The following is a 27530-nucleotide window of genomic DNA, read 5'->3' as shown; positions in this document are numbered from 1 at the left end:
TAGATACAGACACTAAGACACTCACACACACAGACACACGTAGACACAGACACACGTAGATACAGACACTAAGACACTAACACACACACACAGACACACGTAGACACACACACACGTCGATACAGACACACGTAGACACAGACGAACACACGCAGAGGCACGTAGACACACGTAGACACAGACACACGTAGACACACACACACGTAGATACACACACACGTAGATACAGACACACGTAGACACACACACACGTAGATACAGACACACGTAGACACACACACACGTAGATACAGACACACGTACACACAGACACACGTAGACACAGACACACGTAGACACACACACACGTAGATACAGACACACGTAGACGCAGACGAACACACGCAGAGGCACGCACAGAGGCTTAATTTAAATTCACGTGGGCACACACGCACGTGGTCACAGTGCTGCATTGCAGTCACAAGTAAATAAATATATAACTCGCACAGGCAATAAACGTGGACATACATCACACACGAGCAATTATTAGACTGTACATTGGGCAAAATTGTTGCCAATTTTACAATAAAGTGATTCGTTGATGAAGCAGAAACAATTAGCGGTGGGGTTTCCCCTCTCTCTTTGTTTTGTAGCCCTGAAGGAAATTGTAAAACAAAATAGGATTACATTTCAGCCGCATGGCTCTTGCAGCTCGGCACAGGTTAAGTTTGTGTCATTTGCTAGGTTCGGAGCAAAAGATGCGTTGGATTTTCCTTAATGACCGACAACTGGCACGGTTGGCGAAAGAAATTCAACACACACATATATATATACAACTATTGTACGGGCACGGTGAAGTAGATTGATTTAAACAAGATTTACATTTGAGCGAAATGGCTTTACACGGCGAAAAAAACATTTGACAATAATTCGGCAGAAGGTGAGTTTACACGAATTGTTAGGCAATTGAAAAATTATCTGAGTTTTTTTAAAGTTGTAATTTCCCCCCTCCATCTCGCTTCCGCTGTCACAAGGTCACGTGGTCTCTCACGTGGTGTTCAGGAACGGGCTCAACAGAAGTGGGTACCACAGAGCTACCACCGATAATTACCCTCCACCAACACCGACGACGGAGCCGATCAAAATCCGCTTGTCACGCGCGTGGCCAAATGTGCCAATTGATTTTGGCTGTTCAGCCAAACCCGGAGGAGTGTTGAAACGCGCAATTTTGACACCTTATACAATTTGTTTGAATTTCGACATAACACTCGCTGGGTTTTTTTGCTGAAAAACAAATCGAAGCGGCACGTTTACCCACACACGTGACGAAGTTGATTTGATTTGCTCTGTTGTCAGGCGGTGGAGGAATCTCGCAAAATCAAATGTACATTACACCTCATCTACTTATGAAGCATACTACTCTCTTGTTCGTTGCGATTTCACCTTACGCACACAATTCTCAGAGCTCCCTCTGAAATGATTTCCAGCGACCTCTGATCCGCACACAGTAGAGGGCAGCACTTCCAACACACCCTGTGCATGGATGTTAAGTTCATCACAGTAGTAGTAGTATCACCATTACGTTTGTTTACCCAGGAGAGTGCACAGTGATTGGTATACGTTTCCTAATTCAGCACGTAATCTTTTTTTTCATTGCCAAATTTGGACCATGACACCAGCACACAATGGCCTCATCTTTAAATGACATCTTTAAAGTCCACCGCGAAGCAGATGCCACGTATTTGACGGTTAATACACCACCGCAGTATTAACCAGGGAGGCCGGCTGGAATCAAACCGTGAACATCTGCAACAAGCGATGAACTCATGCCCGCTTGGCCACGCCACCGACAGTCAACCCGATGCGGCATTTTAATTCGTACAGCTGGAATTTAGCCAAAAAGTGAACAACCGAATTTTAAATGATGGGGGGGGGGGGGGGGTTAGTGGGGTGTGCAGTTATTGGTGACCAGGCTGAGACCATCAAATCGCAACACCTGAGGGCCCTGTTTAATCACAGGGTTGAAACCAGGCTGACCTCTGACCTCTGCCTCACCGGCCCAACCTACTATTTGTTAATTTTCTTAACCAACAATGAATAATGCGAACACAAGAGTAACATGGCTATCTTTATATCTTTTCATTTAATGGGACGGTAAATTATTTACGACGGTTTTCCATTTGAAGGCGAGTCTCAGCTTCACGTAGAAAACAGCGGCCTTTATTTATTGCTGCGTTTTTTGTTTGTTGCATGAGGATAAAAGCCAGGGAGGAAGCCTGGAACATAAAGGGAAACATCAAAATGTTTTGCTTGAAAGATTCTGCAAGCAGTGCTGTGCCAAAACAAGCACAGTCGAGATTGCTTTGAATTTTTCGAAATGGTCATTTTATTATTTTCCCAGTTTATTAATTATTTTTTTCCTACATTCGAGACCCCCCCCCCCCAAAGCAAACTGCCCTCTGTGTCGCGCCTTTCGAAACGACTGTTGGTGCCTAAAGGGGAGACTGCCCGGCATTAATCGCAGCCGCTGTCGGGTTGCGAGGTGTGGTCAGAAAACGGTTGCACAGCGACGGTTTCTTGAATCTATCTGTGCGGATCTTTGAGTATCACCCTCTCCTCGTATGCGCGGTGGGATTTCTAAGTTTCCCCGGTTTCCACACGCAAGAAGCCAATCTCTCACGTTTGAAATTCGCCAAACTATATTTTTTGTCATGAATATTGTTTCATAGCGCATATAGCGCCTGAAGGTATTATCGCTGCCATGTGTTCAGTCTTTATTACTCTGCGTTATTTGTGAAGCAATTATGGGACAATGGCCTCCTCATGCTGAATCGGTCATGGGGATTGTTGACCATACTTCACCACGCTGGTCATCGCCGGTTGATGCAGCCTGTCTATTGCATTGCCCACCCACTGGAAATGTGGCAAAGCTCACCCTGCGCTAAACCTCAAGCTGCATCGCGCCACTAGTCAGTGTGAGACCTACTTGCTGCCCTGCCGCCTGCTGCAAGCACCACCAACCCGGCAGGCGGGCGCCTCACACTGCCTCCCTCTCCATGTGATGATGCCACAACCTCACTTCCCACCTACACGGTCGCATGATACATTCACGGCCACCAAGTCCCCACACGCACAGCTACAGTGTGGTGATGCTGAGAGTCGTCACTGACAGCCCTTTGTCAAGGCACTACAGGACGAAGGCCACAATACACCAGCACCACACAAAGATCCCCCATAGAGCCTGCACAGGCTGTTGGGGCAAGTGCTGCTAGCGAGGCCAGCACGGCACACGAGCGGGTGGGCGGCCAACACCACGCCCGGCCGCCTTTGTCTCCCCAGTGCTGTTGTTTTACACACGGCTTGGTAGACCTCGGCGAGCCCCGAAACCGGTTCAGATAACCGTCACTGTTGTTTGTCCGAAGCGGGGAGCGAACTGGGCTCGTCGGGTTCGCGACCAGGACACTCCGTCTCCCCACTCTTACCTCATACGCACACACGTAGGCAATCTATTCATAACCAGTGAAGACGAAGGTTGTTTTGCAAACGAGATTTGTGTTCAAACGTGAAAGCACCGTGCAAATGATCTCAGCGAGGAAACATAAACGTCAGAATCACGTGATTCTGAGCAGCCGCTGTCGTGAGAGTCGTTGTTCATGGTGAAACGCCGACTCCTCTGAAGTGTTTCTCGGGAGGCCACCATTGATTATGGTGATGACGATTCAATCGGTCTAGTGAGATGGATGACGCGAGCTCAGTAATGGTGATGATGATGACGACGTTGATCGAAATGCAGCAGAGTTAACCCTTGAGATCACATGGTCGGGAAAAGTTACAGGCAATACACATTTTGCATGATGCATTAACGATGATGACGATGATGACGACGACAATGACGACGATGATGATGTCACATCACGAGCTAAACATCGCGCGATGGTTGTGATGTGGAAATTAACACGGGGAACACGATGGTGAAAGACATTTTTTTTTAAGCCACACAGCCCTTTCCTTGTGCCTAAAACATAATCGGGTCGTTTGTATTCAGGGCACGTGCCCCAATAAGCAAAGGCATGCCGATGAGATAGTGAATCGAGTAATAGACATACCAGCAAATACATAGTGGCAGACGCGTGAGACTTAATTGAAGGTGATAGTAAAACAGTGAACGTATTTTCTTGCTCAAATAATAATGGTGATGATGATGATGCTGCTATACGGTACCAGCATTTGTGAATGCACTACGGGATGAAGATCTCCCCGCACGGCGTGTGACCATACTTCACCACGCGGGTCGGCGTGCACAGCAGCGATGGGAGGCCCAGGACTGGCTCAGCTATCACTCGCCGCCGACAAAACAGCAGTGCCGTGGCCAGGAGTTCAACTCGGGTCACTGGGTTCGTAGTGCCGTGTGCCAGCTACTGCCTCACCACGCTGCCCCAGCAATGAGAACCGTGACTCTCTTGCAGGAGGTTCCTGCACTCGGATGTTTGGCCAATTCGATGAATGAGTGTCTGGCTGGTTGGAGGAAATTGCAGGATCTGAAGAAAATCACGTACACCAGGAGTTAACACTCGAAGCGCCACACAGAGAGATTCAAGAAACGATTCCAGTACTGCAACCTAGCGGGCCAATCCTACAATAGCTGGTGTTCCAAGCTGTCTCCCGTGTAGGTACCAACCAGACTCAGGCCTGCTTAGCTTATGAGATCTGATACATTCAGGGCGATTTGGTCTCAGGCTAGAATACGAACCAACAGGGCACCGATAAACTCTGTGGGCAGCCCTGAGCCAGCAGTGGAAATTCCACACTTCCATGGCAGCGACCAGTCTTTCCACAGATGTGTTTTCTTCCTTTCTAGCGGTCTAACCGCAGTGCCTCTCGATCGAATGTATTGAACACGTGTGCGGACAGATAGCGTTACAGCGATCGATTGTGTTTCAATAGCTCTCTGTCAATACGCGCCGACCTCTGACCCCATTAAGGCACGATTTTATTTCATTAAAAAAACGAGGAGAGGGTCGTTAATGATTTATGACATCGATCTTGTGTTAAAAAAAATCGCCACGATCTTAGACTGTTCTGTGGCACGACAAATCGTTTGGTGATGCTGCGTTGGCAGTGGCTTCACACGCACCAATGTGCTATGAAACAGGGCCGTGGCCCAAAACGTCGCCTCTTATATATTTTATATACAGACTGGAATCATAGGGAAACATAACTCATACATATGTTTTTGTGTCTGCAGGCCCAAGATGTCTCTGAGGAAGGAAGAACGAGCCCAGCGAATCTTCCTCGTAGGAAATCGGAGTGAGAGGGAGGATCGCTGTTGAGTTTAACAGAGCGCATCCAGACCGCGAGCCAACAACACGGAGCTGTGTCTGCAAACCTGTTGCAAAGTTTAGGGAAACGGGCTCCATGCGAGACAAACCACGCAGTGTCCCTTCGAGGAGTTGCGTGTCAGGAACAACGGTGGACACGCTGAGCACGTGTTGTGAATAGAAGCGTTCGTATTGCCATGTTGTATGATTTTGCTTGTGATTCCAGACTTATGGGACAGCCTGTACATCGGTGCCCTTTTAGGGCGGTGTCAGCGACGAACGTGTCGAGGTCTTTGTAGAACAGCACAGCGATGTTGGTGAGAGAGAGAGAGACGGCTCATTTGGGGCAGCGGCTCCAGGCTACGAAGAGGGCGCGAGTGGCCAAGTGCCCTTTGCACTCACAACAACAAAGACCCCCACCGCCCACATAGCCCCCCCCGGCAGACTGTGACGGTGGCTGTTAGCAAGCACCTATTAAGGTCGTCACGGCGCAAGCGGTGACGGGAAGTCGGCCCCACGCCCATCCGCCTTCGGCTCCCCACAGTGCCGATGTTTACACACCGCTCCAGGTACTTGGTGAAGGCGGAGTCGACCTAGGGGAGGCCCGTGACCGGCTCAGCCGCTCGTCACTGATGTCGACCCGTTGGTGGGAATCGAACTCGGATCAACGGGTTCGTAGTGCATTGCGCTAATCGCCGCGACACCGCTCCCCCCAACACACACACACAGGAAGGTGTACACACACGCGCGCTGGCGAGACTCTGCGAGCCAGACATTGTGAATGTAACACAAAGGGACAATCTGGGGAGCGCTCCCCCACCACCACTCCCCACATCCTTCCCCCTGCACCCCTCCCCGCTGTCCCCGTGTAAATGTGAGGGATTTGTCGGGGGGCTGCCGAGGTCAACTCGCACACAAGAGCCGAGGGGAGGGGGGTGGGGTGGGGTGGCACAGACTGTGCATGACAATTAGCCCGCGCATTCAATTAGACAATTTGTCAACTCGTTCTTAGCGCGCCGCTCGCTCGCTGCGCACGACGGATTCACGGCAGTGCGAGTGGAGGTTCACTTTCGCGACGTTTTCTCCCGGCATCAACCACCGCCGCCTTTTGTGAATGGACATTTGAGCAAAAGTGCTTCGATTTTACCTGCGACCTGGTTTTTTTTTTCTTTTGTGAAGTCGAGTGGCGAATGTGACAACGAGCTTCAGAGCTCATCGGATTCCTCCACTCTGAATAAATGCAGGTGTCTCAAAACATGTTAACACTTATATAAGACTATCGTTTTTAAATGGGAAAAGAACGGATAATACACTGTAACATGATAACTAATATATGTTAATAGCTTCAAAAAGTCAAAGAGTGTCCACTCGTTCGCCTTGAATGTCAACGCGTGCCCGGAATCTTCTCCAGGTGGTCTCCAGAGCTCGGAGGCACATTTCTCGTGGTATCGTTGCAAATTCTCGGAAGCGTTCACATTTCTTTGAGCACCCTGTATTCTGACTCTGAAGTGGCACTGCGGTCAGACGGTCCCGCCCGCGATATTGAATGTTCGCCAGTTTTGGCTTCAATCGGATGTTGACTCGGCCCATCACCTCTCTGGCCTGATAAAGTATGTACCAATTTGTGCGAAGTCACCAGGGCTCATATGGGGCTGCCATCTCTGAGGTACAAAACAGCGCGACACATCGTGGGAGAAGCTCATATCTCACGAAGCCGGACAATGGGAAACACGTGCGTCGAACGCATCGTCAGAGTGGTGAATAATTATTAATATCATTAAGCAACTGACAAATAAAATAGTCTTATTACATTTTTACTTAAAGCTTTCGTGACTGCAGGAATTAATTTTCTTTGGGTTTTTCGGTAAAGCCACGTAGATAGAAAAATAATTTTAAAAATATCACGTTTCAATCGCTGCCTCAGCAGCTCTCCCGCTATACTTTTTCACCTGATGACGATTGCTTGTGTTGCGATCGAAACGTCGTGATATTTGTATTACTTTTGATTAATTTTCTATCTACGTGGCTTTACCGAAATACCCAAAGAATATAAATAGGATTATTAAAGTCCTCGGAGCGCTGGCTGATTTCCCAAGAAAGTAGCTACCTCACAAATAGGACGATCCTGGGAAAGCCATCACAGGTGGCAACCCTCCCAACATAGGAATGTGGAATTTCCACCAAGGGCTCAGGGCCATCAGCTATCCATGCCGCTGCCGCCGCTCATCGTGAGCGGGAAGCAGTGACGCGGCCAGGTTGTTGGCATCGTGTTGACGCGGGATTCGCTATCGAGCGCACAGCGCGGTGTTCTTGCGATGCGGCGTTGATCTCGGATGTATTCCCTGGAGCTCCGGGCACGGCTCGCGGCGAGCGTTTTCATTGCCTCGGATAAAAGACTCGCCCTGTCCACGCGCATCGATCCGTCTCGACCTCATTGCCAGAAGACCGCACTCAGCACTGTGCGATTTGGTGTAAACACATGGAAAACATACGGTGACGCATGCACAAAGATCTCCCGCATAGCCTCAACGGACTGTTGGGGCAAGTGCTGTTGGCGAGTAGCACCTTCGAAGGGGTGGGTGGCCACCACCATACCTAAGCCGCCTTTGTCTCCCCACCGCACCAGGTACTCATTTGAGGCCGAGTCGACCTAGGTGAGGGCCACTACCGGTTCAGATAATCGTCACCGGTGTTGGCCGTGAGCGGGAATCGAACCCGCGTCACCCGGGTCACCAGGTTCGTAGCGCAGCACGCTAACCGCTACACTACTATTATAGACACACACTCACACAGTAGTACACACACTCACACACGAGTACGATTACATAACCAAATTCGAAGTGGCTTCCCTCTTAAAAGAAACCTGGGGTGGCACTCAACTCCATTATCGCACCCATGAACCGGTGTTGGTGGGAACTCCACGTTCCTACGGCAGTGCTGGTTGTTTCAACCCCTGATGGGACGGGCGCACGAGTCCGGCTCCCGACTGCCATTTGAACTCACGACCTCCGACGCGCGCGAGCGCCGTTTGTGAACTGGGACGGCTTCGAGTTACACGCGGGAGCGTACGGTGGGGGGAACACCCACAAAGACAAAGACCCCCCGTATAGCCTTAACAGTCTGTTGTGGCAAGTGCTGTGAGCGAGCACCTGCGAAGGTCGGAACGGCACGCGAGGGGGTGGGTTGCCAGCACCACGCCCGGCCGCCTTTGTCTCCCCAGTGGCGATGTTTACTAGACACCGCACCAGGTACTCAATTTGAGGCTGAGTCGGCCTAGGGGAGGCCCAGGACCGGTTCAAATAATCGTCACCAACTTGCTGTGCTTTAGCCACCCGGCGCTCCGCTCGTTGTTGTGAGCGTCGCTCCTCCGCCCTCCGTTGTTGTTGGAGGGCGACTGCCTCCAACTGCCCAGTAGCGTCCTTCACGAGCCTCCTCCACTGAGGCCGATCTTGACACCGCTGGTACCAGTCATCGGCAAGTCCACTCAGCTCCACGTCCTCCTGTACCACATCACTCCATCTCTTCTCTAGCCCGTGCCGCGCCCGTTTAGCCCCCTCGATCCGGCCGAACAAAAGCTGTTTAGGCATGCGGTGGCTGGGCATGCGGGCTACATGACCCAGCCAAAGCAGCCTTGCCTGCTGGAGAAGCTCACCGATGGGACTTTGCCCAGATCTTTCAAGGATTTGTGAGCTCCTCACACAACCCAGCCTGGTTAAACCCAGGATGGATCGTAGGCAGGCCAGCCTAAATGTTTCCAACCGGCGAAGATGCTCCATTAGGGGGGTCCACGTTTTGCAAGCGTAGAGAAGGGAGGGAATGACTGTGGCTGAGAAGACTTGAAGCTTCGTGCGGAGCGACAGACCAGGTAGCTTCCACACAGCGTTACGCAACCGATGGAAAGATATTTCCGCTCGACTGGTTCGGAGTGAGACCTCTGCTGTTAAACCGGAGCCGGTCATAAGCACACTGCTCAGGTATGCAAAACTCTCCACTCTCTCCACTACTGCCCCATCACCGATACACACACGTACACACACACCTACCCACAGACCTACCAACACGTACACACACACACCTACCCACACACCTACACACACACCTACCCACACACCTACCCACACGTACACACACACACCTATACACACACGTGCACACACACCGCAGCAGCAGCAGGCACAGAGGGAGGTGATATTCACGGTGGCACGGCGCGGGCAGTTGGAAGCCAACGTGGAACGCCGACGGCCCCAACGGCAGACGGTGGCCAAATAATCCCAAAAAAATCAAAGCCCTCGGCGTGCCGGTCGCTCTACACCAGGGCTCAGCAACCAATATCACAATAGAGCAACAAGACGAGGGTTTGTGGTTTTTAGATTTTTGTAACAACTGCAAAAAAAACTCCCTCCTCGATATATAAAGAAACAAATCCCCCGCAATGCAGTTTGGTGGTGACTAGGAGACGGTGGTGTAGCGTCCTTAGTCAACACCACGTGGCCAAGCAGCCCCCCCGGAGAGAGGCGCACGCGTGCCGCCAGGGCCCTGGGCGAGGCCGCCGGCGTCTCTCTGCGTCTCGCGGCCACGCGGAGACGGCGGCCACGCGGACGGGGAGGGGGGGTCGTTGTGTGCCGCCCTTCCCTGTTCCCAGCGCCACCACACGGAGAGCCCTGCGCCTGCCCCTCCTCCTCCTCCTGCTCCTGCCCCTCCTCCTGCTCCTGCTCTTGCTGCTCCTGTTGCTGCTCCTTTTCCCTCCGCGCTGACCCCAATTCTGGCAACGTCCACGCCACAACCTCTCCCCTAACCCCCCCCCCCCTAAACACCCCCCCCCCGCAACCATCCCCTAAACCCCCCCCCCGCCCCCCACATGGTGGCTGAGGGCCAACACGGCACCGAGGCCGAGTTCAAGCCCGAGCCGCGCGTGAGTCGGCCCGGTGCTGGACAGTGTCCGCCCCCCCCGCCCACCCCCCGCCCCCCCCCCCTCCTCCTCGCCCACCGCCTGCAGGAACGACGTGCGGTCACAATGGATGTGTGTTGGACTTCTTTCGCACCGTACGTGGCCAACCGTGCTCATCGCAGTCGAGGGGGAAGGGCACTTAATTGGAGGTCAAGCCGGGCTTGAGAAGCCATCATCATCAGCCAGGGCCAATCCACTGCTGCATGAAGGAATCCATAGAGCCGACGCCATCTCTCACAACGACCGCGCGTTGCAATAATCCACATCGCACGCGGCTTTATCGCCCCGTGTCCTGGATGGACGCGTTCAGGCACGTTCCGTTTCTTGGCTGCCAATCTGGCATTGTTCTGGACCATAGGACTTAGCAGTCTGCATGCTGTGTATTATATGATACGTGTGTGTGTATATATATCAATCAGATAATGTACCCATTTTTCAGATGATTGGCATTCGGCAAACCGCTTTTCTTCTCATTGGGCTCTCAACTGAATTTAAATAAGAGACATTACTCTCAAGATGTCATTACGATAGTCCTGCAACAATAGCCTGTGCATTGATACGGCGCTTGCCGGAATACATCGGCACCTCGAACTCTGCAGCAGCAGCAGCAGCGTGCGACTGTGATCATCCGGAACGGACCGCACAACGCACAACGACGGAGTCGTCACTGGAGCGACAACCCACTCAGCCACTGCTCCTGGCGCGGTGATCTGGGCTTGAACACCTCAATCTGAAATTGTCGTTGTCGCACTGCAGCTACTTCAGCAGTCAGTACAGAAAAAGAAGAAGACGACGTGGTGGTGGGGGAGGTGGGGGGGGGGACGCCGGGGGGGACCTCCCGCCCACTAGCAGTAGCCAGCTCTGCGTGGCAGAAGGCGACTCAGCACCGGACCTGCCGGCGGGCATCCCTCTGCCCGCAGGGCGCAACGAGTGCTCTGTGTGCGATGCCTACGGAGTCATGTTTACTGTCCTCGCTTCAGGACGCTGTGCGCTGCCCCGCGGGTTTTTTTAGAGGGAATTCCACTGAGGAGCGTCTGGCTTGTAGGAGAACAACTCCCACGCAAACGAGGGGAGCCGAACGGATGGAATCAACGATCCGCTTCTGTGACTCAACCTCTTGGCTTACCTCTCAGCTCAAGTCTGCAAGGCCCAGTATTAACCAGGCAGCGTCCCATCCGAGTCCTAGCCAGGCTCAACAGCCGCTTCGCTTGCGGAGATCCGACCAGAACGGGCTCTTTCAGGGTGCTTCTGTCAAAAGGGCGACCGCTCTTAACGGCGAACTTGAAAAACATTTCTATATCCTCGCCATGTTTTGTACCGCACGGCGGCAACGATTTCCTGGACCAAAGCGAACGGCAGTGAATGAAGCGATGAATCGTATTTAAATAAATAATTACCCCCCCCCCCCCACAATGGAAGCCCCGCGCATATTTGTCTTGTGTCTGTCTTTGTTGGGGGCTTAAACGCGTGTAGGAACACGCGACCCAGAAGCGCCGGGAACATTCCTTCCACCGCAGCTCCACAGAACGCGTCTCATCAGGCCGTCTGATCTGCGGCGCAGCGCACGCACGCACCGCCGATTTGGCACCGCCGATTTGGCACCGCCTCGTGCCAGCGTCGCACCCGCGTACGCCGGGGCCCGGTGACGGTCGTGAGGTCCAGGCGTCCCGCGGCCCAGCGGCCGGTGACGTCCCACCGAGGCGCTGTCCGTCTCGTTCCCGGGGGAGCGAGGCGTGGGTCCCGTTGCTGTTGTGGAGATGAGGACGGGACTTGGGAATGATTCGGTGGCGGCATTGCGGGTCAAGGAACACTCAAGTAGAACAGAAATGTAAGACGTAATCCTCACTGTACACAAACAGACACTGCTGAAGAGCGAGAGAGAGAGAGAGCTGCTACTGTATTTTTATACTCGGCACAGCAGGAACCAGTGAAAACACTTGGCCGTTATAAATAGAGCCCTCTGCGTTTCACTGCACACAACGCTGCCTCCAGAGAACCCAGCACTCCCGCCACGACATACCTCACGTGTGAGCAGAACGGGTAATCTGGGTACAAGCTAGGTTACGGGTAATCTGGGTACAAGCTAGGTTACGGGTAATCTGGGTACAAGCTAGGCACTGAAAACTCAGTCATCCAAGGGGATTACTCGCATCTAAGTTGGGTGATCCGATTAAAGTAGTTTGTAACTTGCAACGCGCTACTCGCCAACTCCGGATATAGGATCACATCGTGAAATCCAAAGCAGAGAGACGTTGTTGCTGGTGGACGCTCTGGGAAGAGAGGCGCTGTTTAAATCGCGCAGCTCACCCTCCCGTCGTGCCCGCGAGCACTCTTCCCTCCACAACAGCACCGGGCTCTGTAAGAGCGGCACTTTGATTGAACAGGCCACAAACCTTGCTGATGGCACTCAGAGAAGTCAAAACCGGTCCGAGGATCTCCCCTTTTTGAACCAATCCTGCTGGATCATTGTTCCCATAGGCCCCATACACTAATGAGGACTAAAACTAAAAAATTAAATTTGTTCATGAAACAGATCCAGCTCGTTTTGCTGATTTATTATTAAGAGCCAGCTCTCTGCATGCTGCGTCTCGGTGCAGAAAATGCAAGGCGCGACACGACCCACGTTCCGCACGGGAATTCCGGACGCTTCTGTGGCTAACGGCAGACTGCACCCCTCAAATGAATAATACAAACTGAGAAAGAGTCTTGAATGTGTCACTCATAACCGGGCGGTGGTGGTGGTGGTGGCGGCGGTGGTGGCGGTGGCGGCGGTGGTGGTGGTGGCGGTGGTGGTGGTGGCGGTGGTGGTGGTGGCTGTGCACGTGGCCCGGAATCCTCGAGCGCTTTGGAGGCAGCGAGGGTTGGTGGTTCGCACGCAGATGGTGTGAAACTCCCTTCCACCGGGGTGTCGAGGAGGTGCCGTCCCCTGACTCGCCAGGAGAATGCAGTACAGCAAGTGGGCCAATGTCATCTGTCCCTTCTATGTGGGGTAAAGTGTTTCCCCCTCGCAGGCGTGAGTTTTCTCTGGGTGCTCCGGTTGTCTCCGACACATATAAACATTCATTCGTTGGTTGAGAAGATTTTAATATACAGAGGACTGCAGAGCTTGGGAAATTTTTGGCACCGCTCACCGCCTGGCTACAACCCGGATTGTCTGTGGTTCCTCGGTGATTGAGAGATGCAATCTGCATGACCGACAATGCCGAAAAAAACTAAACGTTCTCATTACATTGCAGGCTTCTTGGAGATGGCGGTGACTTGGGTACGACTTCACTCAGCTGTGGATTGACCACGGATGATGATGATGATGAACGAGTCTAGGGCGACGCTAATCTGCAGTTTACAACCATGAGCCAGAGGCAGGAATGTCACATTCCTACGGCAAGGGTGAGTGTATCCATAGAGTAACCGCTCGGGTTGCCGCCTCTAATATTTCAAACAAAAAACGGAGCATGATAATTTTGTTATGCAACTGATGAAATCTGGGACTTTTCATGCCTGGGGAAGATTCACAGATTTCCCAGGACAGCAGCTGCCTCAACAATAGGACGATGCCGGGGAAACCCCAAGACTGGTGGCAACTCGTGATAGCCACCGCTGACTCCCGCACAAAGTGGTATCGATTTTGTGGACCCCCTTGATGGATGATGGGCTGAGTCGACCCCTGGCTGGGATTTGAACTCGCAACTCACCAGCAGCCGGCCACACGCCCCAATCACTTGCACCACTGAGTCATGAATCCCTCACCAACGCCATCAACAGCCATGCTCACTCCGCTGCTGGGGAAGCGAACCATCCAACCGGCGGTGACCGGGTTCTACAAGCTCCGACTCTCGTTACGAATCCCGGTCTCCGTATTCCGCCGTAAGGAAAATACAACTCCACTGCTGGATGGAGGCCTACCCGAGTCGCCACCGTCTGCCACAACCGCTCGACGTAGCATCCCCCCGTACGAGCCCATTGCTTGCGATTGAGGTCGCCGTAAAATCCCTACTTGTGCCCAAGACGTCCCGTTTGTTATTTTGGTTGTTGAATATATACATATGTATTTTCGATTGGAATTAAATCCGCAAGCTTAAAGGAGGTATTTTGCTCGAAGCTACCAGCACCCTATTTTCATAAGCGCCGCTCCTGGAATTACATTGCAAACACGCTGGGTTCTGGAGGTAAAAAAGGAAAAAAACCCACTTGGGCTTCCCTCACTGATGCATGAGGAGCGAGGTAAAACACTTTCTCTGGTTATTAACTGATAACGGAGGCTCGGGGGGGGGGTAAAGAGGGGGGGGGGGGAGAGCGCGTTGCACCACAGCCCCCACGCTAAATGTTTTTTGTTTCGTCATGAAAGCCGCGCGCCCTCCCGAGATCTCCCCGCCGATGGAGGGAACGAGCGCTAGCGGGCTCCTCGCCCCGTCACATGAAGGACGCCCTGTGGCACTTTTGCGATTTGCGCGTCCGCCAGTTCGCGCGCGATCTCCACGTGGATTATTCACCCGGGAGCTCGAATCACCGCTCCATCGACGCGGTGTCCATCCCGTGCGGAGAGGGTTTCCACATTTGGCTGCCGCTCGGGTCCTCAGCCTCGCATTGTGTCCTGCCCACAAGCGTCCACAATTGTTGCGTTCTTAATAGCTAATGGGTCTGCAACTCCCGTTCGATTTCCAACCAATCGGTCCCCCCCTTGCCGTCTCTCGTTGTAATCCATCCAGGAATTCATCTCTCAACGCTTCTCTGCACACTTTGCTCCGTTTTCTCTGCCGATGCTCACCTTTCCGATCCAAATGTCACAGCAGGGCTTAAACGCCGACTGCACTCGCACACGCTTCCGCTATGCACATTAATTAATCATAACCCAACCGTTTTAATCTGTGCCCCCACCGATAAGCTGACACCTGTTGCAGGGACTTTGAGAAAACATTCCGGTGTTGTGAATTGTTTAGTGTCTTGGCTCAAAGTACACGGCTAGGATAGCTGCGGCCTGGAAAGGTCATTCAGGGTCATCGCCGCTGTGGGCCACACGGCAACAGCACGAAACAGCCGGAGGACGGAGCGGACGGAGCGGACGGAGTTGATGCTGCAGTCGTCGGGAGGAATCATCACCATCACAGTCCAACGGCTACGTGGAGACGACTGTCAAGCAATCTTTGGGAAGAATCCGACGGAAGGGATCACGGTTTGGAGGACAAACGGTGAGATCCAGCAGATTCGCAGGCGACAGGGCAGCATTGTCTATGGGGGAGGGGGGGGGGCGGCACCTTTTTGGTTACGAAGCCAAAAGCGAAGCGGCAGAAGATTTGGGAATTAAAATAAAACTCGGGGAGTGACTCCAAGTAATGCGGGTCTCGAGGAGAGAACGCTGAGAGAGTCCTTGCCTGCGGTCGTGGGCGAGGAGATACAATCGGTGAAAGAGTTGAGCTGTTTGGGTAGCCAAGTCACATTCGACGGGCGGCATTCTCGAACAATCTCAACGAGGATTGGAATGGCTCGAGAGGAATGCCTTCAGAAGGAAAAAAAGCGGCTTTTTTTTTTACTAAATGCTTTGATGCCAAAATTCTAAGGCAACACTTAATGGAAATACTTCCTTCACTAATCGGTTTGTATCAATCCCTGAAATGAAATAAAATTTAATACTGCGGACTAAATTACTTTTCTCTTAGATTGTTTTTTGCTCAAAGCTACATTGTTTTTTTTATTAGGTAAGATAAACCCGGGGACTGTTTTGACCTCGCTGAGCCTCATCAGCAACAAAGCGGAGGCACCCGCAGCAAACAGCCGCGACGACGTTCATTCTAATACATGTTGCCTTCCCTGCCCTGTGTGCGTCCGTCCGCGCACGAACGAACCACTTACACCACCGGATTATATCGCCGAAGTTGCGATAACCGTCTCCTGTCCACTGACACCACCGGAGCTCTCTCCCTCCCACAGTCGGCGTGGCCACCGTCTGCGTCAGCGCCGCCGGGCGATGCGACGAGGCTCGCGGCACCCCAGCCACCACCCCGCCGGGCACCCCCCGGCGCACGACGAGGGGGCGATCCGCGATGTCTTTACCCCCCCCACCCCAAAACCACCCCTCCTTCGCACCGCCGCTCGGTGGACACCCGCGGCAACGCTCGTCCACCCCGCCACTCTGCCCTCTCTGCCCTCTCGCCCGTGACAGTTGCAACATCCCAAATGGACGCCGTTGCTCTCCGATGACTTTTTGCTCCGTGCCACTCGGCGACGAATGGTTTGGCAGCAACAAAAAACACCTCGCCGGAGAAGAAGAATTCTGGCCCCTGCTCAAGTGAGCACTCGGGCAGCCGCTCTAATAAAACCTCTCGCACCTCCGATTCGCGCGGTTGGCTACGTGCGGTGCGGAACAAGTTCAAGGTACACACGCACTGACGCGTACGTACACAACGCGAGCCGTGCTGGTCCGGCTCGCGTTGTGTGCCGTGACGCTGACGTCGCGCGCGACTTGCGTCTTCGAGACTCAAGCGGGTGCCGCGGAGACGCGGTGCTCGAGTTGCGTATCGACCGCGTGACGTCACTAGTCCCGCCCCTGGCCCTGCTTGACCCCGAGCCAAATTCCGATGTCGCCTCTGCGAAGCCGACATAGCGCGGCTCGGCTTCGTCTCTCTCGGGGTCGGTAAAAACGCCAGTGGAAAATCCGCCTGTGCTGCGCTGGCGTGGCTCGGATGTGCAAGTGGAAAAGGGGGGTACGATTGTGCCCATTGGGTGGCCCTGAGATCGTGGTGGAAATTCCACATTACAATAGCAAAAGTCAAGTGTATCCATGGCACGTGCTCCGCTCATTCGTAATTACTTTACTGGACCCGGAGGGATGAAGGGCAGGCTTGTCACCTGCGGTACAAAATATACCGCGGAGAACTGCACATGAGTGCGTCGTGTTGAGTGGCCCATCGCCATCATTACGCGGGAAGCCTCAGATTTCTCGCGACAGCGGGCTGCCTCAAACAAGGGGGGCGATCCTGGGAAGATTGAGGACAGAGGCGGCAAGCACCCAGTCGATGGGGCTCGTTCGCATCCCAGCTGGGTTGCGAACTCCAGGTCTCTCCCGCGCGACACCTCGCCGGCTGGCGGATCTCGACCGACAAACCGAACGTTCGTGAGGGCTTCCGCGGATTTTCACTTGACCTTTGAAGTTACAGCCGCGCTGATGATAAACTCCCTCTGCAGCACGAAAGAGCACGGCATTGTTCGAGCGGCCGCGCGTTTGGGGAGAGTGGCGGCACACCCACAGAATTGGCATAAACAAAACAAAAATGAATGCTTTATACTGTACAGTACCAATGTGGTCATCGGTCATTCAGCTGTAGACAAAGACAATGAGGAACTGCCAAGTAGATGACGTAACAGGGGAAGACATCAACTCAGCCATGGAGAATAGATAATGATGGTGGTAATGGATGATTATTATAGATTAAATATGACGACAGGTAAAGTGGGAACAAGTGGGTTAGATAACAAACACGACAGCCTGTAGCTATCGCTCTCGCTGTTGAAGGAGTAAGTGGCACGTGCGCAGGACACGCGGCTCAAACGGCGGCAAAGGGGCAGCTGGGGCGGCAAGCACTTTCAGTCCACCGAGGGGATTGATCGATGGTGCGTGATGGATGTATCACTACGACGTGGGGAGGCCATCATCTAGCAGCGAACAGACCATGGCCCATCACGATGACGACGATGACGCTGAGCGAGAAATGTGATTTCCGTTTAAAACAAAGCATCCAACCAGAATGTTGAATGTCTCGCGCCGCCGCGGAATCGAACGGGGACCCCGTCTCGCGGAGCGGGCCCAGAGTGGCGCGTCCTACCGGACTCGTCCTGGCTCGCCGCCTGGTGCGCCAGCAGCTCCGTCTCCGTGGCGAGGACCTCCTCGAGCGCCAGCTCGCGCACGCGGGACGCCGCGAGCTCGCGCGCGGGGCGCCCCGCCCCCCGGGCCTTCGCGCCCCGGCGCCGGTGGCGGTCGCCGTCGCCGCCCGGGGCCCTCGCCGACGTCCCGCCGGCCGCGAGGGCCGCCGCGGGCGAGGTCCCTCCTCCCTTGGACGGCGCCGCCGCCGCTGGGGCTGATGAGAGCGACGAGAGCGACGAGAGTGACGACGACGTCGACGACAGAGGGGGGGGCGGGGCCCTCGGAAGAGCCCGGGGGGCGGCCGGCGGCGCGGTGCCGACCCTCTCCTCCAGCAGCCGTCGGCGGAGGCCTTGGGTCAGCCGCTTGAGAGAAAAGTCTGCGGCGAACTGAACATGAACGGTCGTCGTTATCACTCGCGGCCGAGGTGACGATTCGCTTGATCTACCCACGAGCGCCTTGCCGAGGCTCAAGACTCTTTGTAAACGCGGCCGGTCCTCTGCTATTTAGCGATGTTTTTGGGCAATTACGTCGATGAGCGGTAGTTTCCCCTAAAATATACTCGCCAGGCTTGCCCCTGCTTGGCTTCCCACCTGTGATGAGGCCGGGCACGTACAGGGACATTTGGCGACGAAAAAGCAAACGGTAGAGACTCGAAGTAGCGTGTTCACCGCTCGTTGCAGAGGTTCACAGTTCGAATCCAGCGGTCGCCCTGGTTAATACTGGGCGTGTATTAGCGATAACAACGCCCACGCGCCATCCGATTCACAGCGGGCGTAAAAGATCCCCCCGACGACATTCGCAAGAGTAGGCAAACCGTGTGCAGGCGTCAGGGTCCGAATTTGCCAAATTCAAAAGTTACACCGCACATCACTCAATTGGGATCGCACACACACACAGCGCTGATCGTCGCCTCAGGCCACTCGTGCGAATGAGACTCTGTGCTGATCTCTTGGAGTGCTCACCTGCTTAAACAACATCAACTTGAACTCATACAACAGATCTCAACATCAAAGTGTTTCTTGTGGTCAATTCCTCTGATGATGATTCCTTCCTTCTGCCAGTCCTGAGCTGTTGCACAGTTAAAACCCAGCCTCAAAGATCCATTCTTACAGTCTCATCATCATCATCACCAGTACCGTCTTGCTTTAAGTCTTCCCCTTTAGGTCTTCCCCTCGGTTGCCAACCCACACAGACATTGCCACCCCAATGTCTGCGTGGGTAGCCTGCCCCTTCTCCATCCAGAACACGTGTCCCGCTCATTGCAACCTCCTCCTCTTGGTTTGGCACACAGCAGCCTGGTGCACAAATGTCTGTGGGTCTCTGTGCGAGTCTATAGGTCTCTATGTGACTCTGTAGGTCTCTAGGTATCTAAGAGTGGATGGTGAGGGACTGTCAGGGCAGGTCTATGGGTCTCTGTGTGAGTCTACAGGTCCCTATGTGACTCTGTAGGTCTCTAGGTATCTAAGAGTGGATAGTGGGGGACTGTCAGGGCAGATCTTTGGGTCTCTGTGTGAGTCTATATGTCTCTATGTGACTCTGTAGGTCTCTAGGTATCTAAGAGTGGATGGTGGGGGACTGTCAGGGCAGATCTATGGGTCTCTGTGTGAGTTTATAGGTCCCTATGTGACTCTGTAGGTCTCTAGGTATCTAAGAGTGGATGGTGGGGGACTGTCAGGGCAGATCTATGGGTCTCTGTGTGAGTCTACAGGTCTCTATGTGACTCTGTAGGTCTCTAGGTATCTAAGAGTGGATAGTGGGGGACTGTCAGGGCAGATCTATGGGTCTCTGTGTGAGTCTATATGTCTCTATGTGACTCTGTAGGTCTCTAGGTATCTAAGAGTGGATGGTGGGGGACTGTCAGGGCAGATCTATGGGTCTCTGTGTGAGTTTATAGGTCCCTATGTGACTCTGTAGGTCTCTAGGTATCTAAGAGTGGATGGTGGGGGACTGTCAGGGCAGATCTATGGGTCTCTGTGTGAGTCTACAGGTCCCTATGTGACTCTGTAGGTCTCTAGGTATCTAAGAGTGGATGGTGGGGGACTGTCAGGGCAGATCTATGGGTCTCTGTGTGAGTCTATAGGTTCTGAGACGTTCTACCATTGCTATGGCCGGAGGCAGTCTAGGACCGTAAGAGCACAGTGGTGACCTCACGCAATGTGGTACCTGATTTATTGCTGAGTCGGCCCTTGACCGGGATTTAAACTTTTAACTTTCCGATAGTCGGTCAGGTGCGCGCTAACCACGGTGCCAACCAGCTGGAACACGCGAGGAAAGCCTGCAACAATATTTACGGTGGCTGCCAAACAAAACGCAACGGAATTGTACACGCCGTTTCCATCCTGCTTTGAATAAACACCTCATTCGAAACCCAAACATTGCACCTCCTAGCTTGGACATTCGTCCGTGACCACTCGTGTACTGTATGCTGGACTTCTTTCACACCGCACGTAGACAATCGTGCTAATCGGAGGTGCGATGACACCGGTGGTGTTACCATCAAACGCATCAGAACATCGACGGTCCGATGTGCACATCTCCTTCAAATACGTCAAACGAAAGAGGCAAGCCACAGCAGTGCGACCGTGCCCACCACGCCCCCCGCACGAGCTCTGGACCAGACAGAATCGTGAGCCGCTGCAGGAGAGGGAACAGCAGAACTACACGAACTCTCCTTTCCCTCCTAAAGCCCTCTCGTCGTGGCGAGCAGGAGACCTCGACAGTGGTGGCATCGACCTCCTGGGCAATGTTGCTGCCACACGCAAGAATAGAATATTGAGATTCTCGGGAGAGATCATGTCACGGACATGTACAGTGTTAAATTGAACACGCGTGTACACACTCGCCCAAGGTATTGGATGGAAGAGATGACGTAGATCGACTGTACTGTGCGTAGGTAAAAGTAAAGATAAAGGCGCAGGTATAAAATGGCTTTCTCTTGCCCCTGCTGGAGGAAAGGCCTTCCCTAGAGGGAGCTTCAAGCAGCCACTCTAGATGGCAATTTGGCCTACTCTTCCACGCTGTCCAGATGTGTTGGAAGAGGTGGGGACACCCACAAATGTCTCCACCACATGCGACCTCCCCATCGACTGTGGTAAACCAAATTTAACAGCTGCTTGATGGACAGACACGGAGGGAAGAGAGACGCGGGAGAGAGAGAGACGCGGAGGGAAGAGAGACGCGGGAGAGAGAGAGACACGGAGGGAAGAGAGACGCGGGAGAGAGAGAGACACGGAGGGAAGAGAGACGCGGGGGAGAGAGAGACACGGAGGGAAGAGAGACGCGGGAGAGAGAGACACGGAGGGAAGAGAGACACGGAGGGAAGAGAGACACGGAGGGAAGAGAGACACGGAGGGAAGAGAGACACGGAGAGAGAGAGACACGGAGGGAAGAGAGACGCGGGAGAGAGAGAGACACGGAGGGGAGAGAGACGCGGGAGAGAGAGACACGGAGGGAAGAGAGACACGGAGAGAGAGAGACACGGAGGGGAAAGAGACACGGAGGGGTTGACGTAACTTGCACGATTTTTTACATTTCCAGACCGGGAGATAAAACGGGCCATGTCTGGATTACAGGTCCCGAGTGCTAACAACACCACTGTAGCATCCCATTCTATATAGCAATAAGTATTTACATCGTTAACCAGGAAACCTTCACTGGTTCTCAATATATTTTTATATATACAAGGTTTTTTTAAAAATCTGGGTTCCTTCCTGAAAGATAATCCAATATCATATGGTCAAGTATTGAAAAACAGAGCACTCTTGAAAATTTGTTTTTCGAGTCAGTGAGCCTTTGTAAATTATTATAGCTCGAAATTCATTCATTCATTGTGCCTGGGCAAGCTTCTGCTGGTATGGAAGTGATAAACAATTGGCAAGCGTTGTCCCACTGGAGCCAGAGTGTCCATCACAAGGTCATTCTAGGACAACTGAAATTGTTACAAACTTTGTAGTTGCCCTAAAATATTGCTCGGTCGTCTGCATGTTAGCAAAATTTGGTGAGTACATTTCGCTTCGTACACAATGCGAGTACACGTTAGTCAATCGACTTCAAATGTCACGACAGTGCGCTTTGTGTCGACGAGCATCACAAATTAAAATTAATAAGAGCACACACGAACTTGCGAATGCTGCCGCATGCCAACACAGCAGGATGGCCGTACGACGGCTCCTCACCTCTCCTCCGTGGCCGTCAAAGATGCAAAATATTCCAGGGTGAGTGCGGTTGTCCCAATCTTCAAGCGCGCGCATTTTAGGGTCTGAAGGTCCTCGATCACCAGCAGCAGCAGCCCTTCGACCAAGTCCCCTTAGAGCAAATGCGGAGGCCGCTTTGCTGTTCCATTTCGCCACCTCCACAAACTCAGGCCCTCCGCCAGGTATCATCCCTGGGCGGCCAGCCTGAGCCATGTAGCCTCCCGGCCCTTCCATGTCATCGGCAGCATCTGAGATGTCACCACCACCACCGTCAGCAGCAGCAGCACCGCCAGCACCGGCCCTGGCACCAGGCAGTTCTCCTCCACCCAGGAACCGAGCAGCGCCACGCCCAGCCGTGCCGCTCCCGGCAGAGACCAGGGTTCGAACCCGGGTCCCAGGAGATCCGAGGTAAGACCAGAAGGCCAGGCAGAGGCAGGCGAGGAGCAGCGACGCGGGCCGCAGGAGGATAAAGCGGACGGCGCGGCCGCAGAGAGAGCACAGCCCCATGGTGGCGAGGGCGATCGTCTGGATGTGAGAGGGCTGTCGTCTGGCTGAATGAGCCACTGAGTCGACCTACTGCCTACACCTCAACACAACCATCACGACGTTTGCTGCACGTACGCTAAGGCAAGCGATGGCAGTGCGGTCCCAATGACAATGAACTATTATAAGTTAATCGCGTGCTCTATGCAGACTACATATATACATAATACAATGCTAAATCGTGTCCGATTCGCTGCTCAAATTCTCGAACAAATTCAAATGAGACCGTCTTGTGTATTGACAATTCGTATAGTAACACTGCACTGCGATTCGCTACACGGGTTTACATGCAATTATCAATGCGCACAGTAATGCAACTAATGCACAAGCACGTCGCCTGCTGTTGTTCGATAATTTGACGGGATGACACTTGTACCGAGATGATAACACACCATATAATCTGGGTGTATGGATTGGCCCCTACCTACGACGCCGTCAAACGGCTCGGCAAGCCCACACCATCATATATGCAATCCGCCTCGCGCGATTTGCAAGCTACACTTACCATTATACTTTATCGGTGTCGGTTTTAAATATAGTGCTCTCTATATATACACCGGCACACGTAATATAATGTTCAATGGTGTAGCTACCCACCCCTTGATATCGCAGCAGTAAAGATCAAATTGTCAGCAGAGAGCGCCCGTTGACGACCGCGCACAATGCAGACCGCGAGCTATCAATTCGTGAATTATTCAAGCAGATACCCGCACGTACGAGAGTAAACATACCACGCTCGCACACACAACCCACCCACCGCCGTACGCCCGACGTTCAGACCAAGGTCGCTATCAGCGCCACTCGGTCCCGACATCCGAGCGCGCCTGGACGCTCCAGCAGCTCGCGCGACGTGTGTTGTGAGTCGTATTGACCGTGTGGCAATCCCGCAAAGTGCGGTGCGCCACGCCGCGCTGCGTGCTGCGTGCACACGACCCGTGCGTGCGCCTTGCCGGCAGGCTGCGCTGGGCGCCGCTGTGGGGGCAGCAGCAGCAGCAGCACTGCGGCAGCACGGAAACCACACACAGTGCGGAGGGGAGGAGCAGAGGCTGTGCGTGTGTGTGCGCTGTGCGTGTGTGCGCTGTGTGTGTGTGTGTGCGCTGTGTGTGTGTGCGCTGTGTGTGTGCGCCCTGTGCTCTCTGTGTGTGTGTATGCGCGCTCTGTGTGATTGTGTTGGTTCGCTCTGTGTGTGTGTATGCGCGCTCTGTGTGTGTGTGTATGCGCGCTGCGTGTGCTCTGTGTGTGTTGTATGCGCTCTGTGTGTTTGTGCTGTGTGATTGTGTGTGTGTGCTCTGTGTGCATATGAGCGCTGTGCGTGTGTGTGCGCTGATGAAAGAGGGATGCGTGTCCCTTGTGTGTGTGCTCTGTGTGTGTGTCCGGTGTGTGCGTGTGCTGTGGGGAGCGGTGGTGCAGTGGTTAGCGCGCTGCGCTATGCTCACGACCAACAGCAGTGAACGAGCACTCGGACCGGTCCCTGGGCCTCCCCGAGGACAAAGGCAGCCGGGCGCGGCGCTGGCCACCCACCCGCTCGCGGCGCCTCCATAATGTCGTCTCTGACAGCACTTGGCCCAACAGTGCGTTCCAGGCTATACGGGGGATCTTTGTCTGTGTGCCGCTATCGAGCGTCCCTGCTGTGGGAATCTGTCTTAAGGATGCCTCCCTTAAAGGGACGCTTGCTCTACCAAGCAGAGTTACCAGTCCAGGTCTGTACATCGATATAATGTTGGTGCTGTACCGCATCCCACAACACTAGCTGACGGGCGCCTCTCTCTCTCTCTTAAAGGTGTCCAATGCTTGCGTGGTGGGGTTTGATGGATCTCGACAGCATTGGTCTCTGTCTCAAGGATGCACCGTGCATTATGCGTCTTTTTCTTAAGGGTGCCGCTCTCTTAAAGGTGCATTGTGTATCACACGAGTATATGTGCGTCTGTCTTTCGGCGACATCTTCCTGTATCCGCACAACACGCGGTCTAATAACATTGACGTTTGCCTTGAGGGCTAAGCATGCTTGAGCCTGCAGCGTTAGACTGCACTCCTATGCTCCCACGACTAATGCTGCCCATCTTTCACTGACCGGCGTGGTGAAGTATGGTCAAACAGCCCCCGTAGCCGACACGGCGTAGCAGTGAATTGACCAAGAACTGGACATGATCCTTATCGAGTGTCTGGACTTCTCTCGACACGGTGCACAGCCCACGGCGCCTCCGTCTGCAAGGCGCGCGGTGCCTCCTCCTCCTCTCGCCACGAGCGTCTCAAGGCGGCCTCCCTGCAAGGCGCACTGCAGGTCGACGACTACTGCGAGTGGACAGGATCTCCCTTTCAACTAGAATTCCCTGTCACCGCGGAATTCTAGTATCCGCGGGTTCTGTGGTAGCCACACAAACTCCTGTTAACTCGCGGGGCTATTTCGATTAAACGCAGTTTTCCCCCTAAATGATACCGTGGGTAATTATCGGATCAGGCGATGTTCGTCTCTTGCATGACTACAGATATGAGGGGTTCTATAGCATTCGCGTCTGGCGAGAGGGAACACCCCTTGCTGCTCTATGAAGCGTGCCGCTTTAGAGGCGACGAGTGGTCTTTATGCTGCGAGTTTAGGTGTGTCAGTATTAAAGGTGAGTATGAAAATGTTGCAGTTCCTGAAGCCGCACGTCTTTCTCACATTATTATCAGCCGTGCTGCTGACGTCTTAAGGCTACGCCGTGTCTGTGATGTTATCAGTGACCCCATTCTTAATGGTCTCTTTAAAACAAACACAAAAATCCCCATCTGCTGTTCGCCTTCACTGAGCGTCTTAAAGGCGCACGTCTCCCACTGCTCGGTGTGCCTTTGAAATGTGAATCACTTGTCGGGCTGTCTTCCATAAGAGTGAACTACACCTGCCGCTACATGGCGTGTCACTCTTAAGGGTATTATATGGTTCTTTCGGTAACGGCACGGAGATAGAAAACATAATAATAATAAATAAAAATAAAGTGATTAAAAATATCACGATCGAAACGTCGTGATATTTATTATATATGTTTCTATCTACGTGACTTTACTGAAAGAACCATAGAATATGAGTTCCTGCAGTCACGAAAGTTTCAAGTCAAAATTTACTCCGAAGGAGTTGAAGTTTTCGTGACTGCAAGGGTCCATACTCTTTGGTTTTTTGTGACTTTACCGAAAAAAACAAAGTATTACTCTGAAGGGCTGCGCCATTTCTTACAATGATGGGTTCCTCTCTGTCTCAAGAGCGCCCTCTGCCTGCCAATATTAGCAGTGTCGTCTCCCAGGAGGGCAGTGTCTCCCAGCAGTGTCTCCCAGCAGGGCAGTGTCTCCCAGCAGTGTCTCCCAGCAGTGTCGTCTCCCAGGAGGGCAGTGTCTCCCAGCAGTGTCTCCCAGCAGTGTCTCCCAGCAGGGCAGTGTCTCCCATCAGTGTCTCCCAGCAGGGCAGTGTCTCCCAGCAGTGTCTCCCAGCAGTGTCGTCTCCCAGCAGGGCAGTGTCTCCCAGCAGGGCAGTGTCTCCCATCAGGGCAGTGTCTCCCATCAGTGTCTCCCATCAGTGTCTCCCAGCAGGGCAGTGTCTCCCAGCAGTGTCTCCCAACAGGGCAGTGTCTCCCAGCAGTGTCTCCCAGCAGTGTCTCCCAGCAGTGTCTCCCAGCAGGGCAGTGTCTCCCAGCAGTGTCTCCCAACAGGGCAGTGTCTCCCAGCAGTGTCTCCCAGCAGTGTCTCCCAGCAGGGCAGTGTCTCCCATAAGGGCAGTGTCTCCCATAAGGGTAGTGTCTCCCAGCAGTGTCTCCCAGCAGTGTCTCCCAGCAGGGCAGTGTCTCCCAGCAGGGCAGTGTCTCCCAGCAGGGCAGTGTCTCCCAGCAATGTCTCCCATCAGGGCAGTGTCTCCCATAAGGGCAGTGTCTCCCATCAGGGCAGTGTCTCCCAGCAGTGTCGTCTCCCAGGAGGGCAGTGTCTCCCAGGAGGGCAGTGTCTCCCAGCAGGGCAGTGTCTCCCAGCAGGGCAGTGTCTCCCAGCAGTGTCTCCCAGCAGTGTCTCCCAGCAGTGTCTCCCAGCAGGGCAGTGTCTCCCAGCAGGGCAGTGTCTCCCAGCAGGGCAGTGTCTCCCAGCAATGTCTCCCATCAGGGCAGTGTCTCCCATCAGGGCAGTGTCTCCCAGCAGTGTCGTCTCCCAGGAGGGCAGTGTCTCCCAGGAGGGCAGTGTCTCCCAGCAGGGCAGTGTCTCCCAGCAGGGCAGTGTCTCCCAGAAGTGTCTCCCAGCAGTGTCTCCCAGCAGTGTCTCCCATCAGGGCAGTGTCTCCCAGCAGGGCAGTGTCTCTCAGCAGTGTCTCCCAGCAGTGTCTCCCAGCAGTGTCTCCCAGCAGGGCAGTGTCTCCCAGCAGGGCAGTGTCTCCCAGCAGTGTCTCCCAGCAGTGTCTCCCAACAGGGCAGTGTCTCCCAGCAGTGTCTCCCAGCAGTGTCTCCCAGCAGGGCAGTGTCTCCCAGCAGTGTCTCCCAGCAGTGTCTCCCAGCAGGGCAGTGTCTCCCAGCAGTGTCTCCCAGCAGTGTCTCCCAGCGGAGCAGTGTCTCTCAGCAGAGGAGTGTCTGGTCTTGATGTGAAGGGAGCGGTGTCTCCCAACAGAGTTTTCCAGCTCTAACGGGGGTCCCCTGTTTTAAAGATGTCTCTTAAAGGGACCCTGTGCTTCTACGATAGGCATCCCTCTT

The 27530-nt window shown here is 53.7% G+C and overlaps 1 protein-coding gene across 1 annotated transcript in view; it reads right to left on the bottom strand.

The window, feature by feature from the left end:
- Nucleotides 1-23860, bottom strand: part of LOC144732543 (protein phosphatase 1L-like) — a 47372-nt gene extending 23512 nt beyond the window's left edge. The window contains exons 1-2 of the mRNA XM_078613969.1: nucleotides 22276-23860; nucleotides 18063-18486 (exon numbers count right to left, since the gene is read on the bottom strand). Coding sequence (XP_078470095.1) covers nucleotides 18063-18486; nucleotides 22276-22800 — 949 coding nt within the window. The 5' untranslated portion in view covers nucleotides 22801-23860. The remainder of the gene's footprint in view (nucleotides 1-18062; nucleotides 18487-22275) is intronic.
- Between the last annotated feature and the right edge of the window lie 3670 nt (nucleotides 23861-27530).

The sequence above is a fragment of the Lampetra planeri genome, chromosome 43 (genome assembly GCF_965212315.1).
Source record: "Lampetra planeri chromosome 43, kcLamPlan1.2.h2, whole genome shotgun sequence".
Taxonomy (NCBI): Eukaryota; Metazoa; Chordata; class Hyperoartia; order Petromyzontiformes; family Petromyzontidae; genus Lampetra; species Lampetra planeri.
This window is presented reverse-complemented; position numbering and strand designations above follow the sequence as displayed.